This window comes from Neophocaena asiaeorientalis, unplaced genomic scaffold (assembly GCF_003031525.2).
Source record: "Neophocaena asiaeorientalis asiaeorientalis breed wild unplaced genomic scaffold, Neophocaena_asiaeorientalis_V1.1 scaffold292, whole genome shotgun sequence".
NCBI classification, from domain to species: domain Eukaryota; kingdom Metazoa; phylum Chordata; class Mammalia; order Artiodactyla; family Phocoenidae; genus Neophocaena; species Neophocaena asiaeorientalis.
In genome coordinates this window covers 759,391-780,409 of record NW_020173241.1, presented here as the reverse complement: position 1 = coordinate 780,409, position 21,019 = coordinate 759,391, and the positions used below count along the sequence as shown (strand labels likewise).

At 46.7% G+C, this 21,019-nt stretch overlaps 1 protein-coding gene across 15 annotated transcripts in view; it reads right to left on the bottom strand.

The window, feature by feature from the left end:
* Positions 1-21,019, bottom strand: part of FAM193B (family with sequence similarity 193 member B) — a 31,626-nt gene that overhangs the window by 9,022 nt on the left and 1,585 nt on the right. For 5 of the 15 annotated variants that reach the window (XM_024745571.1, XM_024745568.1, XM_024745573.1 and 2 more), the window contains 6 exons: positions 16,033-16,093; positions 8,305-8,547; positions 7,255-7,486; positions 5,661-6,048; positions 2,830-3,031; positions 1,679-1,918 (listed from right to left, as the gene is read on the bottom strand). In XM_024745571.1, the coding sequence (XP_024601339.1) occupies positions 1,679-1,918; positions 2,830-3,031; positions 5,661-6,048; positions 7,255-7,486; positions 8,305-8,418 (1,176 nt within the window). In that variant the 5' untranslated portion in view covers positions 8,419-8,547; positions 16,033-16,093. Of the gene's footprint in view, positions 1-1,678; positions 1,919-2,829; positions 3,032-5,660; positions 6,049-7,254; positions 7,487-8,304; positions 14,552-16,032; positions 16,094-20,720; positions 20,839-21,019 lie in introns of those variants that run through there. The other 10 variants (XM_024745569.1, XM_024745570.1, XM_024745572.1 and 7 more) reach the window with 10 other exon arrangements.

Below are 21,019 nucleotides of genomic sequence, written 5' to 3'. Positions count from 1 at the left end.
AGATATTACCTGAGGAAGACTGCAAAGAAGGAAACATGTGAATTGGGCTTGGGAGGAGGTTTTCAGAAGGAAAATGAGGGGGCAGACATGAAGGAGAAAGGATATCCAGGCATAGCGATTTATGAAAAGCACACCAGGCCTGGGAACTGTGAAGCGTACTTGCTGGGACCTAACTAGGAACCACTGCCTTGGGAGGCCAGGAAAGGCCAAAGAGACCACTGCTGCCCACTGCACACTTCTGGCCAGGCAATGCTGGCCAGGAGACAGAAAATGCTGACCATCTTCTGAAGGCAGTGGTGGGACCCTTTGGCTTACTACTTCAGGCTGCAGAGAAGGGGTCCTAGTTTGTCCTTTGGTTTGGAAAAAGATGGAGAATCATTGCTGCTTTCCAGAGCACCAGGGCTGTTTGACCACCCAGGACCTGGAGCTAGCTAGCTGTCAAACCCATTCTCTTCGGCTGAGCTCCTGAGTATGGCACTGTGCAGACAAAGCTGAGGGCAGGCAGGCCAAGAGGTAATGAGGTGGCAGGGGCTGAGCCATCAAACTGTGGTGCTTGCCTGGCAGGAGGGTTGCCCAGGAATAGCTCCCCTGGTTCTATCCTCAGCCTTCTGGGAGGAGCTCACTCAGCCCTCAGGCTGGGTCATTCCCATGGCTTCAATTACATCCCCACGCCAGCAACTCCCAGACCCACACCTCCATCTCCACTTGGACGTCTCATGAGAATCTCCGAGTCACCGTGTCCCAACTGAATTCCCAGTCTTCTGCCAATTCCACCCTTGCTCATTAAAGGTACGCCATCCTGACAGTCACCCTAGCAAACACCTGGGAGATAATCCCAAACTCCATCAGCTCCTTGTCCTGCAATCAGATCACCTGCCTCCTCTGAAAAACCCATCTCTCTTGCTCCAGGCCTATTATCAATCATTCCTCCCCTGGTTCTTGGTTCTCCAGCCTGGAGTTATTACCCCTCCAGGCTACCTTCCATACTGTCACACCGTAATCTTGGGATGCAGATCTGGCGAGTGCATTCTGTGATTAAAGCCCTCCAGCGACCACCCCACCCCCCTGCAGCTGTAGGATCAAGTCAAAGCCCAAGAGGCCCTTCCCTCACCTCCACCATCTCTCCTACCTCTCTTGGATTTGAGCTCTGGCTTCACAAAGGTGCTGTGGACGTGCTATTCCTGCTGCCAGGAGGGCCCTCCTGATGAATCTGTACTCACCCCCTACAACTCAGCTCCCAAGGCAGCCTCGTTGTACAGCCATTTCCAGCACGCCCAGGCAGGACGGGGGGCTTCCCTCATCCCAGCACTTGTCACACACTAACGTGCTTGTCCAGTTTTGTGTCAGTCTCTCCACTGGACTGAGTTTCTCCAGGGTGAGAACTTAACTGCATCATATTTTAGCTCCCAGTATTTGCAGAAGTGTTTGCTGAATGAATACCTGACTGAAGCAAGTCCTGGGCTTTGAGGAATCCAGCAAGCGGCTTCTGACGCTATGACTTGTTTTTCCTCCAATCACTGGCCCCCAGGCTCCCTCATCCTGATGCCTCCCAAACTTATTCAGACCTTCCCAGAGCAGAGAGCCGCCAGCACCATTCATGCCCGAAAAGTCCTGGGGGTTGGGGCGAGGGATTCCTCGGGGAGAAGAGGTGGTAGAGCTGGGCTCCTGCCACACCCACCTTCTTTTTCAGTTTGTGCCGGGCCCGCTTGGCGGCCCTGGCGCTGTTGGGGACTTTGGGCTCCGTGCTGTTGATGAATTCCAGCAGCTCATCCACATCTCGGTGGTCCACGGCGGGCTCCCCAGGGATCCCGCCCAGGGCGCCCCCCTTCACGGGCAGCTCCTCTTTCCGCCTGGTCAGCCTTGAGCGGAGCTTCTCTCGGATCTCGGTATAATTCCGACTCGTCGGGGCAGCGGGTGGCTGGGGGAGGGGGAGGTGCTGACGTTACACCCTGGGCCTGTGAAGCCCGTAGCACTCCCACCCGCCTGCACCAAACGTGGTGAGAAGCGAGACAACTGTTCTTTCTACCACAGCCACTAAGGCCAAATGGCTTCACCCTCAGCCAGGCCCGGAGCCAAGGCAGTGGTGGGTGGAGGGAGTGAGAGGTATGCAGCAGTGTTGGGAGCACAGTAACTTGGGAGCCAGGAAAGCAGGTTTGAGCCCAGGCTTTGTCACTCAGAAGCTGTATGACCTTGGGCAGGTTCACTGAGCCTTTGTGAGCCTCAATTTTGTCATCTCTAAAATGAGGATAACAACCGCTAGCTCAAAGATGACCAGCAATGTAATTACTTTCATTTCTTCTGTCCTCAACTGCTCTCCCTTAGCCAGTAGCCCTTCCCTCTTCACCTTATGAGACTTCTGAACTGCTTTCTCCCCGCCCAGAGACAGCATGTACTCTGCTCTGAGCCTCCTTCCTGGCACCATTTGTGTTCACTACCTGTCCCTCGGCTGGCTCTCACACTGGGGACTGAGAGCCTTTGCTTCCACTCTGCCTTCATCATGCACAAGCCTTCACTTCTCTGTGATTACACACGTATACATACTCATCAGAATCATAGCTTTCCTCTGCCACCTCCTTTCTTTTTGCCTAAGGAACAAAAGTGAATCTTAAGAGAAACCATGAGAAGAGCAAAGGCAGCAAAATGTTGAGAAATCTCTACCTCACCAATGTGCTGTGAGGATCAAGCGAGTGGACGCTGGTGGGAGGACTCACAGGGTCCAAGCACAATTATTAGCCCCATGAGCAAGGGGGCCTTGGGGAGAGCAGGGTGCTCCTCTGGCTCCCCTCGGCTGGCCACAAGCCCGCTCTGGCCTGGGCGGGGCTCACTCACCGCATTGTGGCCGAAGAACTCACAGTAGCAGCAGTCACAGAACTTCCCATCTCTCTGGTGGGTGGAGGATGAGGTGCAGGAGCTACGCTCTGAGCTGCTGTCCTCTTCCTCGCCCAGCCCCTCGTCTGCCTCGCAGGGCTGGGGTAGCTGGCAGGTCAGGCCACTATGGGTAAACTTGTGCCCCTTGCACCCAGGGTCCCTGCTGATGGGGAAGAAAGACAGGCCCAAAGGTGAGGAAGGGAAGGGCAGGAGCAGGCCACAAGGAGCCCAGGAAGCATCCCCACCATCACCTTCAACTGCCTCATCCCACAAAAGCCAAGGCAGTCAGACCAAATCAGAACCTCACAAAAACAGGGCAAACACTCTCTCTGTCCCTCAGGGCCCAGCTCAATGGCGCTATTCTGGAAAGGTTCCCTGTGCCCCCTGCCCACGCCTACCATGTGAGCCTCCTGGACTCTGAGGACGCCAGGTATACCTCTATCCTACTATCACGCTTTATAGCAATGGTCTGTTTACCCATCTTTCTTTCAGATCAGATTGTGTATTCCTCAAGAATAGGGACTATGCCACTTCTATTTTTGGGCCCCAGTGTGTAGCGTAACAACCTTGTACACGGTAGGTGCTCAGTAAGTATGTGTCTGAACAGATTAGTGGACTGATGGCTCCCTGGAACATCCAAAGGAGGTCAATGTCCTTTTACTAAGGCCCCTTTTCCCCCATTTGGTTTGTTTTTGGCCATGCCACGTGGCTTGTGGGATCTTAGTTCCCTGACCAGGGACTGAACCTGGGACCCTGGCAGTGGAAGTGCCGAGTCCTAACCACTGCACCACCAGGGAATTCCCTCTAAGGTCCTTATGACTGAGTCTGAATCACTGGACAGAGCTGCCTTAGCCATGGGGCCTTTAAGTTAAGAAAGCAAATGTGCCTTGTGGGCCACAGACTCTAAGAGCTACTATTTGCGCCAGATACTGTATACAGCATATTATTTCTAACAATCCCCCAAATCCTGCAAAATAGGTGCTGCCATCCCCACACTGCAGTGGAGGAGGCCGAGGCTCAGAGTGCTTCACTGCTTTGCCCAAGGATCAGCTAGGACTCAGTCTGTGTACACAGCTCATGCTCTCTCACTGCACTGCTCTGCCTGTGGATTTCTGGAAGCACCCTGTAATATAGACTATTTTCCCAGGGTAAGGAAGAGACAGGCCTGCAAGGTCCCAGAATTGGAGCCTGAAGAGTCAGAGCCCTGGGTTGGCCATCAGCAGTAGGAGTGCCCCAGGGCTAGGGCCAAGGGAGGCAGGAGGAAGGGTGGGGCAAGGAGCAGGGGTGGGTCAACAGTCCTACTCAGCCTTGAAGCAGTTACAGAAGACGGACCAACCATCGCCCTTCTGCTTCCCATAAGAATGTGGGAGTAAAATCTTTGGGGTGGGGGGGGGATGAAACAGGAGGGAAAGGGGCAGGGCACAGCCTTTGAAAGAATGACATAGCCCAAGGACATGACATAAACTGATTAGAATCAAATGGTTCCAGGATGGCACACAAGTTAACTTCCACTAGACCTTGAGCCTCTGTATATGCTTACTGTAACACATCAGCAAGCTAAATGACACACCCACAGGCACCATAACAGTTCCAAGATGGACCAAAAGGATCAAAAAGTGGGCTCTGGCCCAATTCCTGGAAATCCCCGCCCCTTCCCAAAAGAGCTGGAACACTCCTCCCACTCATTAGCCTATGAAATTACCCACCCCTATAAAAACTGACAACTCCCATACTCTGGTGCCTTTCTCACCTTCTGAGATGGGAGAAGGTGAGGGAGGTTCCACGGGGAAGGAATCATTATCAAGGTGCTTAGAGGACTTTCTTGGCAGTCCTGTGCTTAAGACCCGAGCTTCCACTACAGGGGGCATGGGTTCGATCCCTAGTCAGGGAATTAAGATCCCACATGCCACCAGGCACATGGCCAAAAATCACACACATGTGATTTACAATATAAAAAGATAAATCTATCTTCTCCAAAAAATTGTATCTTTCATATATATATTAATATAAACTTTCTCAGTACTTAAGAGTTACTTCTAGGAATCTATCTTAAGGACAGAACTCCTGACTCAAACAGATTTGTGTGCAAGGATGCTTATTACGGCCTAGTCTATAACCGTTAAAAACTAGAAATGCCTAAATATCCAGGAATAGGGGAATGATAAACTATGCTAGAGCTGTACAATTAGACATTATATGGCCACTGAAAAGTTTTCTGAAGAATTTTAACTGGGGAAACGATCATGGTATAATGTTAAAAAATAAACACACAAAAATATATAGAACGTGGACCTCGTTTTGTTATTTATATATATTATTTATATATAGAAACATCACGGGACTTCCCTAGTGGTCCAGTACCTAAGACTCCGCATTCCCAATGCAGGGGGCCTGGGTTCGAATCCTGGTCAGGGAACTAGATCCCACATGCCACAACTAAGAGTTCGCATGCTGCAATTAAAGACCCTGCATGCCACAACTAAAGATCTCGCATGCTGCAACTAAGACTCAGCGAAGCCAAATACATAAATAAATATTAAAAAAAAAAAGAAGAACATCAAGGAAAAATGTACTGCAGTGTTAAAGTTTAGGTTGCCAGGAATTTTATACATTGCTAAATTTTTCCAAGTTTTTAAATAATAAACACATATTTCTTTTATAATTGAACAAACTATGGAAAAAACATAAACACAGTCTATCCTTTAATTTCTATCCCAAAGGTACGTTTTGCAAAGTTTCCCAAAACTCTTTAAGTTCAAGCTGTCAGGGAGTTTGCTCTTTGCGCCACTCACCTGTGAGTGCTAGTGAGCTGCTGAGAGCTGGGCGGTGGGAGGAGGGGCCCGCTGCAGTGCCCGCTGCAATGCCCACTACAGGGGTGGCTGCAACCCGAGAATGGTGGAGGCATCTTCAGGAGCGGCATGCTAGTGGAGGGAAGGTGGGGGCTCTGACATGGCCCTGGGGTGTGGGGGGCAGCAGCCATGGCAATAGGGCATTCTGAAACCTGGGCAGGGAAAGGTGCTGCCGGGGTGGTGGGCAGCAGGTGCGGGTGGGGTGGTGAGCCAAAGGATCCGGGGTGAGATGGGATCAGCAGCGCTGGCTGGGGGTGGTGGCCGGTGGGGCTGTTAGGTGGAGCAGTGAGGTCTGAGTGCCGGTGGTGCTCCGAGATGGGGAAAACCTCACCTGTGGGCGGACGGGGGAGAGAGGTGTCAGTGGGAGCCCAGATCTTGGGAAGGAAGCCCAATGACTTGTTGTTGCAGCATCCTGCTTACTGTGACCATAGGGAGCATGCCTGGGAACAGCCTTTCAGCATGGTGGACTTGTGAGCTTTCGGAAAAGCCCAGCAGTAGCTTGGGCTGGAGAGATTTCTCTTTAGGCAGCAGCTGGACAGGCTGAAGTCCAGGCCTGAGAGAGAAGGCACCAGGAGTGCCAGCCCCATGCAAGGCCACAACACCTCTGCTGGCATAAACAGGGGATACATGTTCTGTCTCTCAGTGCCTCTTTAGGACCTGCCTGTCAACAGGCATTCCTCAGGCCCAGGGCAGGATCTACAGAAGCCAGTGGAGCAGCAGGTTGAGGCTCTGCCTCTGGGCCATGTGGACTGAGGCAGCCAGGGTATGCCAGACTCCCAGGTGGCCCCAGATTTCAGAGGACAAGTGGGAAAAGGCTTTGATGACTCTCTCTGGCTTATGCACCAAAATAACTGGAATTATGCATTACTCAACTCACAATTCTGGGGGAAGCACCCCTTTGAAGAATTCAGGTCCTCCATTTAGAAGCAGACAGTAATTCATATTTACACAGTACATCAAAAACCCAAGATTTTTTCTTTGGGTCACTAAGTGTTACCTCAGGGTCTAGAAAAGGCTTACACAGCTGCAAAACTGGCTAATAATCAAGGCAGCTCACACTGCCTATCTCTTGTGGATGGAAGTACAGTGCTTTTATAAAAGCACCCATCCCCTAGATGGAGAAATGGAGGCACCCAGGCCCTATGGGCTGCTGCAGGAGTCAGGTGATCTGATTCCTAATTCCCTAAAGGCCCTTTCAGACTTCACTTTCTGTTCAGCCAGTGCTTACCAGGTCCCCTCTTGGATCCAATGGGAACAGCTATCAGAGCCAGTCCTGGGGAAAGGATTCCCACCAAGACAGTCAAGGGCTAGATTCCCTGCTTGGCTTCCACCAGAACAGCTCCACTTTTACTTATTGGGTTGGCCAAAAGAGTTTGTTCAGGTTTTTCCATAAGATGTTATAGAAAAACCCAAACGAACTTTTCGGCCAGCTCAATATTTTAATAATCGATCTTCTGATCTGTTTGAACAAGCAGTTAGGAAAACAGAGCTCTCTCCACTTATGGGGCCTGGCTGTCTTCCGAGCTTGGAGACTCACCAGGGATGGAAGGAGGACTCCCGAGCGAGCTGCCTGGCATGGCCCCACTGGAGTGCGGGGAGTTCCAGAGGCCCGAGAGCTTATGTGCTGACAGGAACGAGCTGGGATCCCAGTCCCCTGAGTTCCCATGGCAGGAGGACGACGAGGATGAGGACGATGAAGAGGAGGACGAAGAGGAATGAGAGTCACCCCCACAAGACTGCGATTCGCAGGATGTGTGTGACAAGGAGATCTGGGGAAGGGGGAAGAAAAAGGCTCATGGTAAAAGAGGAAACATCAGAGCTAACCCTCTGCTGCCTCAGCTTCCCCAGGGACACCTCCTCCTCTAGGCCCCCATGCCATGGCCAAAGCACAGTTCCCACAACTAAAGGTTCAAGGGCAAATGCGGGCCAGGCCTTTGCCAAGAGGGGCTGTGGTGCTCCCAGTGAAGTATGTGGATATGATGAGAGAGATTCTGGTAATGGCAGAGACTGCCTGTTAACTGTGGGCCTTTAGGGAGTCCTGAGAGCTGGCAAGGAGAGGAACAGTCTTTAAGTTAGGAGTCCTGAAGCTGAACTGATTCTGGGTAAAAGAGAGGGGCTGGGGGGAATAAGAAACAAGGAGTCGGACCTCTGTGATTCAGGAGATAGCACTTGGACAGCTTCTAGGCACCTTGGAAGCCTTCTAATGGAGGCACATTGCAGACCCTCAAACTGACCTTTGCCCTCCATATCATATTGGTTGGCTTTTGAGCTGCCAGAGAGCTGAAGGCAGCACAGTCACAGGGAAGGGTCAGGATCTCAATCTACCAGTACATCTGAGCCGGCCCTCACACCGTGCACTGTCCTCAGGGGCTGGTGGGCTGCCTGAAACCTCTCTTTTCTTCCCCCAAATGTGAACCCAAGCTGCTAATGCTGTGTGGATGCAGCCCAGCAGCCTCTTGGCACTTGGGCATAGGTGCTGCCTGAGGAGAGCCACCTGAGAGGACAAGGCAGCAACGGCTCAGCAGCCTGACTTCTCTGGGCAGGCAGCGCTCCTGCATTCAGGGACCCCTTCTCAGCGGTTACCTACCGCCACTGCATGTTCTCGACCTGTCTGCCTTTCATCTTCCTCCATGCTCTTTCGGCAACTCTGGCAGACCCATAGAGGCATCTCGCCTAGGAGATTCTTGACGAGCTTTGGCATGAAGTCAGGGGGCAGCTTCTCACCCTGCAACACCAGTCCATTTTGGGAAGGGCCTTCTTCCCAGCCTTTGCGTTCCCGGTGACACAGCAGGCAGCAAGTCTGCACAGACTGGCTGGAGGTGGGGGGCACCTGTCCAACAGACAGAAACAGGGTTTCCCAGAAGGGGAAGGACTCTGCTTAGAAATAATATTAACAATACTAATGACATCACTTATTACGTGCCAGGCACTGGGTTAGGCACTTTATTTACCAAATTTTAGTCCTTGTAACAGCTCTGCAAACTAGGTGTTATCATTCTTCTCTTTTTTTTAAAAGAAGAAACAAATTTCAAGAAGTTAAATAAGTTGCCCAAGGTTATAGAGTTAGTGAGTGGTTGAACTAGGATTTGAACCCTAGTGAGGCTGACTCCAAAGCTCATGCTCAAATGCCCTAATGCCCCGATGTCCCCAGATCTTGAAGGTTAATGAGAAGATGGCCCTTCCTTCTCTGGCATGTCTGGGAGACGCCACAAACCTTGGGTGTCTGTGAAGTCTATAGACCAATCCCCACCTGAAAGAAAAAATGTTTCAGTTAATGCAGTTTGGGGGAACATGTAGGTTTCCTGAAGAGCTGCACAATTCCATTAGGATCACAGCAGCATTTTGGAGGAACCAGTCAAAGAGTTATCAACTCAGTTGAAAACTGAGTTGGAGGGTAAGGCAAACCCTGGTGCTTCTGAGAGGCAGTGAGGTATGGTGAAAAAACCCTGGGCTTCAGGGGTCAGACTGACACACATTCTAATCCTTCCCTGACCACAAATTAGCTGGGTGACCTTGAGCAAGTTATTGAACTTCCTGAGCTCTGATTTCCTACCTACCTTGCAGAGTTGTTGTGAGGGTTCGTGCCTAGATAGGGAAAGTGCCTAGCCCTGTGCGTGCCGATAGCATGGTCCCAGTACACGGTAATTATTATTTGGATTTTGTTTTTCCCTTCTAGGACAAACTTCACCTAGAAATATAAGTCTATAGGTTTTCTGTCACATTGAGGGGTACTGACTGGGAGACTGATTGTGTCTAATGATCCCAATTAATGGCTTTCCTATATCCTGCAACTTTGTACTATAGTCCCTTCTCACTCTGACAGTCATGTCACTTTCTTCAGCCAACGGGATGTTGGCAAACATGCTGCCAGCATAAGCTTGAAAAGTGTGTATGCATTTCTACTTGCCTCCTTGCATGGCTGGGCTTGCTCGCTCTCGCACCCGTCACAGCATGTAAGCATGACCAGGCTAGCTGCTGGAGGGATGTGAGAGACATGTGGGGAAAACTGAGTCTTCCCAGCTGATTGGCCAGCAGGTCAGATACACGAGTGAGCACAGCTGAGATCAGCCAAGTAGGCCGCGATCAGCAGAACCAGAGACTCATGGTTGGACCAGTCAACCCAGAGACTCATGACAAATAATAAATAGTATTGTTTTAAGCCACTAAGTTTTGGGGTGGTTTGTTACACACAGTAGTTAACTGATATACCTTCCAAACTTACCCACCACTAGGTAACAGGTATTTGCAGAGGCCTAAGCAAAGGAATTAATAAGAGTATTATTTTCATCCTACCGATAAAATAAATGGCATCATCTTTTTCGAATAAAATCACCTTCTCACAATAAGTTGGCATCAGGGTATCCTTAAATCTGTAATGTTACAATTACACTGACCTGGGTCCCCGGTTTCTAGAAAAAGAAAGGAATCAAACAGTAGTACCAGGAGCATACTGAAACATTTACGGAAGTACAAGGACCTTGGAAAAGAGTACCAGAGAGAGAGAGAAAGGAAGGAATCTTACATATGGAACTCATGTGAGATGCTGCCTAAACAGTCTGTGCCAAGGGGACATTTCAGTGAGCAAGTCGGCTGCTTAATGGCAGTTGCAAAAGAATATAGGCTTCTAGAACCCATTGGTGATGAGTATCCCATGGAAAGAGTGGAAGGCTGATGGAGAAGCATGGTGTTCAGATGAGTTATGGCAAGGGAAGCCTTTCTGAGATGTGTACCCAGGAAACTTTCCATAGCTACAAAATGCCACAGTAACTCCAGAAGGAGGAGATGAGGTCAATGCCCAAGTCCCTTTCCCTGTGAGAAACAGAAAAGTAACCATATTTTTAAGGCAAACACCAGGACGTGTAATTTTACTACAATGGAGTTTCATTTCATTTCAGTGTTAGGTTCTATAGTTATTACATAAGATGAAAATCTTGTATGAGTAAAATTATTCTCGAAATTTTTTATGTGGCCTGTAAGGTACAGTATATATGGTTTTGTAGGTACAACCAAGAATTCAAATGTATAATGTAAATGACAAGGTGTAATAAGTGATTTTTTCTGTTTTCTTTTCAAAGTGAAAACAGAATTCTTATAAATTAAATATGTAATCAATGTGACTGTACTTAGTGCCAAAGTACTTGTGGGAGGTGCTGGGGTGTAGTAGAAACAACACTCACTTTGGCATTAATCCTGGGCCTCCATCACTTACCAGCTGTATAATGCTGGGCAAGTTCTACTTATTCTACGTCTCTCCATCTATAAAATGGGATTAAGTCCTGACTTGCAGAGTTGGCTGTGAGCATTGTGATAAAGCACCTAGTGCCAGGCATATATGTTGCCCAACATATGGCACTAATTATGAACATGATGGGGGCAATGGGAAACAGTATTTAAAATCAGGATTACGATTGAAAATACGGAATATACAATCATTGTATTTTAAGAGAATGCAAGAGTCTCTCACATGCAACGAACTGAAGGTGATTTTTAGGCATCTTAATCTGTCCTCACTCCATGAAGTCATTCCTTAAGTTCCCCGAATACTCCCCTGTACTCTTATGTCTGCCTTTGCTAAAGGGGATCCTCTGCCTAAAACCCCCTTCCTCCCCACATTTACCACTAAGTAGAAGGGCAAGGCTTAAATAAGGCCCAGCTTAGATCCAATCTCACCCAAGCTTTCCTAGAGATTCCCTCTTATAATTCACCTCTCCTTCCCATATCCCCACAGCACATTGTGCCTTTGTTACAACATCTGTGCCTTCCACTTAACTTATTTATCTGTCCCTTCTACTAGATTGTGCTCTTAGAAGGCAAGTACCAGATCTGATTCTTGTCTGGATCCCTCACAGTACAGCACAGGGCACAGGCTCAGCTGGGAACATAGTGGCTAAATCTGATTTGTTAAGTGTCCCCATGGCAATACAGCTGGCAGGCACTTTGGCGAGACATTGCTTGAAATTACTGTTTCCCACAGAAAAAGGCCATCTCCCCACCCTGGACCTCCACCCAAATGGTTACAATCTCAAGTGTGGAAGAGTGGAAGATTGCATTCCTTGGGGATTACAATGAGATTCCACATTCATGGAAATAACATGACTTTCCCTAGAGCCAAAATGGTACACATGATAAATAAGAATAGCCATCAATGGAAGTGAATTTACAGGGCAGGCTGTGTTTCTGGTTAAAGGAAGAAACACAGGGCCTGGAAAGCTAATTAAGTACAATCTGAAGCAGGGATATACCACCTACATTGCATAAGGTTGCCCAGAGGATTAAGTGACATTAGAGATGCAAAGCACTTAGCTCAAGGGATCCATACAGGAGGTATTCAATCTATTATCTATGCCCCTTGGCTGGTCTGTTCTTAATAAGTCTACACTGGAAACTAGCTTATCCACTGTCTTGAGTTTGGTATACTAGATTCTTTCTTTCTAGGCCCAGGTAGTTCTGGGGGCCACCCTCAGAGCTGTCTTAACTCTAATCTTTGGTGCCTGCCCCTGGGTAAAACTCCCAGTGGAGCCTGGGGACTTTTCCCTCTGACATTTTCATCTCTACTTTAATTGCCAGAGGGTTGTTTGAATTCCAATCCCTGGAGATATTATATACAGTTAATACTACCAGATTTTTCAAATTTTTGCTTTGGCAGAGAAAAGCTCTTGGTTCACAGTTCCCTTTGACTGCAATCTCCTGCCATTTTCCAAATTCCTGGCAATCATGACTTCTTATCCTCTGTAGTCAATTCAGGCTTTCAACTAGCTGTTCTCAAGCTGTACTTTTTAGCACCTGGCACAGTATTCCCACATGAATAACATCAATAAATGTTTATCGAATGAATGAAAATTCCAACCATGTTTCTTCATCACAGAGGCTGATGGAACTGATTCTTAAATCCAGAAACCCTGGGCAACAGCTAACTATTACTTCTTACCTCAGTTTAAATTCAGAGCCTCTCCAGATTCCAGTCTAGCCTTAGGTAAAACGTGGAGGAGAAAAAGGAAAGGTTCTAGTGTTTCTCTAGATTTGGGATCTGCTCAAAAAAGCTCCAAGATAATTCTGCTTCATTCTCTGAGCAAACCCCAAATCTCTGGACAGTGTGGGGTTACACAGGGGATCAGTGTTGTAGCACGCACAACCCCAGAGCAGTCAATGAGCCAGGGGAACCCTAGACTGTGGCCACTCTCAGCCCAGGAGGCTGGCATGTGCAGCCATTAAAACCAGTGCCTGCTCCCTCACCTGACCAGGCCCAAGACTTTTCTTCTTTGTCTGAGAAGCATTATGCTAAGACATTCTAGTTTTCCTGTGAAAAAAGAGATAAAATCAAAGAAAGGGGAAGACAGTTTTTTCATGGAACACCATTTTTACTTCAAAGAATGACTGACAAACTATGGTTATTCAAACCTGGGTTATTGGCAGACATTTTCTCAAAAAATGACCAAAACGAGCCTGTCACTTCAAGGAAAACAACTCTGTATTTATGGTCAATGATAAAATTCAAGTTTTAGGAGAAAATTAGAATTTTGGAAAAGTTGTATCCACAACAATGAGCTTGACAGCTTCCCAATACTTAAAGACTTTATGATGAAACTGATGGTGATATTAACAAATGTTATCTTTTGATATTATAAAATGAAACAGGAAAACATTTGGAAGATCTACATAACTCAGTGAACCTACTTTCCAAATGATCAAAGCATAATGTTACAGAATCATGCACTGGTATAAAGTCCACTCAAAGTGTTAGGTGAACCAACAGATTTTTTTTTTTTTTTGAACCAAGAGATTTTAATGTAAATGAGTATAAAGACTTTATTGATATGGTCTCAGATTCCATATTGCAAAGAAGAATACCAACAATCGTCTGGACAGGCTATCAAAATACTTTTCTCTTTCCAACTATGTATCTGTGTGAGGTTGAATTTTTTTTTTTTAACATACTTCAATCAAAATAATGTATTGCAACAGACTGAATACAGACGCATATATGAGAATCTAACTTCTTTCTATTAAGGCAGACATAAATTTGCAAAAGTGAAAACAAGACCATTTTTCTAATTTGTTTGGAAAATTATTATTTTTAATTTAGAAGTTGTTATTTATGTTAATGCGATAGGTTTAATATTGTTATTCTGCAATGAATTAGTAACTAAATACTTTTAAACTTTCTCAGTTTTAATACTTAATTTGGTAAATATCAATAGTTTAACCAACAAAAGCTCTTTCGGGTCCTCAAAATTTTTTAGTAATGTAAAAGGGTCCCAAGACCAAACCCTTTGAGAACTGCTGATGTAAAGCATCTAACAGTGCCTGTCACCCAGTGAGTGCACTATAAGCAATAGTGATTATTAACAACCATATAGCAGTTCATGGCATATCTGGATAGCTCTTTGGGGGCATGAGTGAATTTTGCACTTCAGACTTTCTGGCCACAACTTGGGAATTATGTGTCACTAGGCCAGATGGCTGTCAAGGACTGCTCTTGAAGCTGGATCTAATTTCCAGAACCAAACCTGCTCTCATTCCTTTCATGGATTCTTTTTACTCCCAAGAGTTTGTGTATGTTTGAGAGGATTCCCCCAAGACACATGCTGTATCTAACCAGCAGCCCTGCAACAGTTTCCAAATTCTATTCTGAAGTGGCCCAGCAGAGCACTCTACTCTCAAGTCACCCAACTCCAAAAGCCTCCTTGTCACTGAGGCAGGCAGAGGACAACAGTTAAAATTCCCTTCCAAAAGCAGAGAAAATGATTAATCCCCAGCCTAGAAAAACTTATCAGCCCAGTCATTACCACTCACTCTTCCGTTCACCCATTCATTCCCTCATTCAACAAACATTCTCAGGGCCCCTACCTGGTGCCAACCATTGTGCTAGGTGCTGTGAACCATAGAGTTCCTGCCTTAAGAACACATGCGTAAACCAGGCAGGTTCATGCACGGGGTTGTCAATGCTCCCAAACTCCCAGGATGCCTCATATTCATTTTGGAGAATCAGGCAGGAACATATTAAAATAACATACAATTATAATAAACAAAATAATACATAAATTAAAAACTGATTAGGACATTGGGCTTCTCTACTTAATATAAGCTTATTATGTGCCTTCTCACATACCTATCCAGTTTGAGGATCTCTTTCCTTTACCTCCTCTTTCCTACCTTGGTCTCTCTTTGATCTCTAGGCTCCTTTCTGGTGGAGCTCGCTACCAGGGCACTCTTTGGCCCCTGGCATTTATAACTTGGCCCCAGCTGACCTCTCCATACTCCATTTCCACGCTTAACACCTGAGAGCCATAGGTTCTATTCATACTGTTCCTCAGATATACCTTGCCCCTTCAAACCCCAGCACCTCAGCTTTACTCCTCAGGAAATTCCTACTTATCCCCTAAAATCTTGGTCAAAGGTCGTTGAAGCTTCTGCTGGACCAGGCTGAGTAGAATTATTTCAGTATAGCACCTATCACATTGTGCCATAGACGTATCTTCTGCCTACTCCAAATCCTGGTAGAATGGGAGCTCTTTGGGGGCAGGGAGTAGACTGCGGCCATTTAAGTGTGTCCAGGAACTAGGCTTGGCTTGGGTCTGGCACATAGTAGGCATTCACTGAATAAATGAACGAATCCTTAAAGCCCATCTGGCTCATGTCTCAGCTGCTCTACACAAAGGATAGAAACTAAAACACAGCCAAACCAGCCCCTTTCCCGACATACCATGTTGAAAAGGCATGGCTGCATCACTCCAGGCCACTAATGGGTAAGAATCTCAGACCATTCTACTGCTGGCCATCAGAGGTGTAGTTAATTCTTAGGGAGCTGATACAACCTCAGTGCCCTGGAGCTTTCACCCGAACTCCCACTCAGGCTGTTGGCTCAGGTCCTTCTAAGAGGTACGACAATAGTTTCACAACATAAAGCCATTTTGTGGAGAATTCTCTTCGGTTGTACAAGCTGAGTCAAGGATAGGGCAGTGAGTCTTTCTGACCCCAGGGGCCCTCTACCCGCCAAGGCTAGTTCATCTGTCAAACGTGCCTCCTGGGTATAATCAGCCACAGGAAGGCCTAAGCTGCTTCTTATTTACCTGGAACCTTGGGCAAACCTTATTACCGACTACTCTGTAATGGCAACACAGAGTTCTCATGGGTGGAAGAGTATGAACTTTGGAGACAGACTGTTGTGAGTTCAAATCCCAGTTCTGCCATTTTCAGTATGATCTTGGATTATTACTGAATTTCTTTGAGCCTCAATTTCCTCATTTATGAAATGAGAATAAAACCATACTTCACAGAGTGGTGAGGACAGAAGGAAATAAATTATATAAAGTACCTGGCCTGGGCCTGGCACACAGTAGGTGCTCAATACCCGTTAGTTTCTTTCCTCTTCTGTCCTGGAAGAAATGACAGGGAAACTTACTAAGTGAGACTTGCCCAATCCAAAGTTATTACTTGAAGCACAGGACAGAAGACTAGACAGGTGACCTTCAAGGTCTCTTTGACCCCCGCCCCCCCCCCCACCCAGCCCACCTTCTCTGGCTGCAACTTCCTAATAAGAACCTTCAATATTTCCGGGCCCTTCTTTCTGCCTTAGTTTCCCTAAATCTATTCACTTCAGAATGGAGGGGGAAACCACAAAGGGATCTGGATAGCTAAGAGCCTTGGGTAGGAAATAAAGGACAGGTGGCCTATAGGACTGCACCATGTTCATCCACCTAGAGTCTGAAGGATGAGGGTGGGAACATGGGCACAGAACTGAAGGGTGCAAACACTGGGCCTTTCCCGGGACACAAGCATGCCTCTCCTCAGTCCTTCTCTGCTCTGCATATTCTGCCACAAAGAACCATTAACCACTCCTTCCCACAATATCCATTCCCTTTCTCCAATACATAAGCACTCACATCTTCATTCACACTGTTCCCTCTGCCTCTTCCTTTTTAGGCTCAATTTGGGTGTTACATTCCCCTAAGTCCACAGGCAAAATAAACTGTGCTTTGCTCTGGGATGCCCTAACACTTTTTTACATGTCTCTTGTAGAGAGCTTATCACGTGTATCATGATTATTAAAATCTGTCTTCTCCAAAGAAGACAGCTTTTCAAGGGCAGGGCCTGTGTCTCATGAATCAGTGCATCCCAATCATTCAGTAGAGGTGGCAGCACGTGTTTCCATACACGAAGAAAGATTAGCAGTTGGAGAATATGGGCAACAACTGGAGAACTAGGAAAAGTTTGTTTTTTTTAAAAAACTAAGGCTGTTTCTTCTCCTGCTTATGGAAAAGCTCTCTCCTCCCCCAGGAAGCCCCATTCTTTAAAGAATAGCCTAGGCCTCCGCAAAGATCCCCATGGCACCCTCAGTTCAGCAATTCCCAGACCCAGCCACACATCAGAATCACCTGGGGCAATTTAATAACAATAGATGCTGGGCTTCAGACCTAAAGACTCTAGGTCTGGGATACGGTCCAGCAAAGCACAAGGGATCTGATTATTAGTTAGGCTGGGGTGAGGGTGAGGGAGAGGTAGAGGTAGAATCAAGCAATCACAGCTGCCTCTCCCACTGAGAATTACTTCCATGCTATCAGAGAGAATTTAATGAAGCACATCACATTCACTTTCCTACTTAAAACCTTTCATTGATTCCTCATTGCCTACAGGATAAAGCCCAAACCTCTCGGTTTTCAAGAACCTGCTAAACTCTCCAGCCGGACCTCTCACCACTCTCCATAAGCTGGGCGGTTCTGGCCTCTGGGTCTTTGTCTATGCTGTTTGCTTTGGTTAGACACTTTCTCTCACCTTCTCTGGAGGACCTTCTACTTGACCTTGAAGCCTCAGCTCTGAGAAGCTTTTTCTAGGCTATCACGTCTGTGCATCCTTAGAACAAAGCATCTATAATAATCACAGCTACCACTTGTGCTCAGTGCTTGACATGCAGTACTTGCTGAACCCTAGTGTGAGCCCAGCATCACTGTCATTTTATACATGGAAAAAAAACTAAAAGGCTGAAATACTTCTAAAGGCGTGTACTAGGATCTAGGATTTGACTCAACTCAGAGGAAGCGATGCTCTTCTAGCCTAACTGCAATTATTATATGTATGTTCTTTAGACCATGAGCCCCTGTGGGCAGGGACCATGTCTGATTCACTTCTGCATTCCCAGCTAGCCCAGGGCCTGGCACAGATCAGGTGTCCATTAGGGTTGGTAGAATAAATGGACGCCAGGTCAGGTGAGAGGAAGGCTGGGCATGGTGTGTGTGCAATGTGCCTGAATGAATGACTGCCAGCCTGGCCTAGCAGTGCGGGCAGATAAGGAAAAAGTGCTAGAAACCTAACATCTCTTTTATTATAATTTAGTTTAACAGCCATTCATTGAACACATAAGGACCATGCGTAATAAATACACCAGAAATGAATTAAAACATAACCCATGCTCTCAAAAATTCTAGGTTTAGTAAGTAAAGGTGTTAGGACCTTAATAGTACATCTGATATCATTTATTAAGCTTATAGCTCTGGGACATTTTAAGGAAATTAAAAATTTTAATTATTATTTTTTTTGCGCTGTACCGCATAGCATGTGGGATCTTAGTTCCCTGACCAGGAATTGAACCCATGCTCCCTGCATTGGAAGCTCGGAATCTTAACCGCTGGACCAACCAGGGAAGTCCGGAAATTTAAAATTTTAAAATCTTAGTAGGTAAGTCTTCATCTTCAAAAGACTTTTGGCATTTCTACATAGTGAATCTCTACTGGCTTACAAAGAACCAGAGGAGACAAGGATCTCTCCTCAGTACCATTTCTTCCTATCTGCAATGAAAATGGCTGGGTGGGCGGTGATTTTAAGGGGGAAGTCTCAGGGTACAGGGATTATCTCATTCATCTGTGTGCCCCGAATAAAGGCCTTGGCACACAGATCGTTAATACTTGCTGAGTGGATTAAACATAATGAGATGATTTTAATAAAGATACTGGCTGATTATCTGCTCCAGTCCCATGAGGGAGCAGGTTTAACTCTGAGCAGTGGGGGAGCCAGGTCTCTAGAGTTCCTTTAAACTAGGCTGGGCAAAGTCCCAGGTGATGCTGTAGAGATGAGAAATGGGAAGGGCAGGATGAGCTCAACCCCCACCAAATGCCAGTTTACAGTCTAGCAAGTCTCCTGGGGGTTTACTGAGTGTGCACCTGGACTACAAGCTGAGTGGTCCAAGAGAACTAGAGACAGCCAGCAGAGCTGGCAGGTGAGAACACTCAGGCTTTGGATGGCCAAATGGCTCCCTGCCACACGTCACGTCCAATTCTAGCTCTGGCGTGAGGAGCACTAGGTGCTATGTGGGTTGCTCCACATTCTCTGGTGAAGCTCTGGAAGAGGCTTAAAGAAGGGAAGAAACATGCCCACAGCAACAAAGCTAAGAGAATGAGCAGGAAGCTCACCCCAAGTCTGCAACATTAAATACTATGTCTCACTGCCTCCTCCAACTGCTTTGTAAGTTGGGTTTTTTTTTTTCTTTGCTAAGAAGGCTGTAACTGTTTTAGTCTTCTTGTGAAATAAATGAGGATTTGGGTTTTTAGTGAATGTATCAATGTAGTTTAGTGGCCTAATCAATTAGAAGTAAGGACTTTTGGGATTCCAATTAAGCTCAAAGTCCTGCATTTAAATGTGTACAGGTTATGAAAATGAGCAAAGGAAACTGGATGCAACCAGTGGCCTATGAGCCTTAACTCAGAGGAAGTAATGATCTTCTAGCCTTACCGCAAACTACTATAAACCAAACTCATTTGGTCTCTAGACCAAATGAGCCCCTTGTGAGGAGGGACCACGGCTGATTCACTTCTGCATTTCCAGCTGGTCCAGGGCCTGGCACAGATCAGGTGTCCTTCATATGATAAAGAGGGCAGACACTTCTCAGAGACTGCAGATTACTGCCTCCTGGAAATGTGGGCCCAGGAGCACCAGACTTTAAGAGACGGCACAAATCCAGTTTTGCGGGAAACTTTTGATTTTTAAAAATACTGGCTCAAATCAAAACAAAAACAGAAACAAAACTACATGTGACTTGAGGCATTTAAAACTGTATGTGGACTGAAAGTGATCTCATTTGCCATCTTTGGCTTCGGTTTGGCATATGACACTGAATTTCACCTTACTTACCCACTCTAAGTATTTAAGATAGGGTTCTAAGTGGTGGTGGGAGCCAGTGATCCTCACCAAAGGTATGCCTGTGGGTAGAGCAATGACTGATCCCAATTCTTTCAGCAGGTGCTTTTCACCAAGGCACAAAGGCCTGCTTCTGGCACACAGAACCCCCTTCCCCAACAAAAATGGGGCACAATCAGAGGAGAGTTTGTCAGTTTGTTTCACCTATTGTGGCTAGAGTAAAAAAATGCCTTGTTAAATACCCCACAGTACACAGAGTGTCCTGTTTTTGGTGGTAGTGGGGGCACCTATAGTAGGAGTTATTTGGGCAAATATTTAGTTTCTCTGAGTTTCTGTTTCTTCATCTGAAAAACAGGGTTAGTAGTATTTATATCCTTCAGTTCATTCATTAAAATTTGTTAACCACCAGGCATAGGGGTACAATGGTGACTGACTTGGTTCCTGCACTCTCAGAGTTTACATAGCAAAAACAGACCAATAATTACACCAATAGCTAACTCATCACATTTGTGCTAAATGCTGAGGGAACACGGGTGGTGGGAAGGTATGTAAAGTGCCTAGTATGAATAAATGAATGAATTGGCAGGTCAAGCAGTGCAGTAGGTAGGAACCTACATGTTAAAGTTGTGTCCTATATAAAAACTAAATGGTTAAGCCATCAACCAAACTTTCTGGCCATGAATACTATAGGCTGGTTAAGTGGCAGGGGACCCTGAATGGGAAAGAGAGAAGACAACAGCTCCCTAGTTCTCTCCTCCCCCACTATCCCCTTCTGGAGAACAGCACTCCCAGGGGGCCCAGAGAAGGGAAAGAGAAGGCTAGAGGAGAAAGCAGCTTCAGGGTAGGACGTCAGACCAGGCAAGGGTGGGGTCCAACCTGAGGAGTCAAATCCTTTGGAACCAGTCTCAGCCCAGGGTAAGGGTGGGGATGAAGGTGGGGCTTCTGACACTCAGTAAGTGGTGACATCTTCATTAATTAAAAATCTGATTGTGATCTGAGACACAAAGGAGACCAGTATCAAAACTGGGTTACAATAAGTACAGGTTCTCAACGGATTCATTCTCTCATTCACCTAGTTATTCCTACTCTGTGTCAGCAAGGCCCAGGGCTAGGTGTGGAGGACCAGTGATAGATGACATGATCTGTGCCCTGGTGGAGTTCAAAGTTCCAGGGGG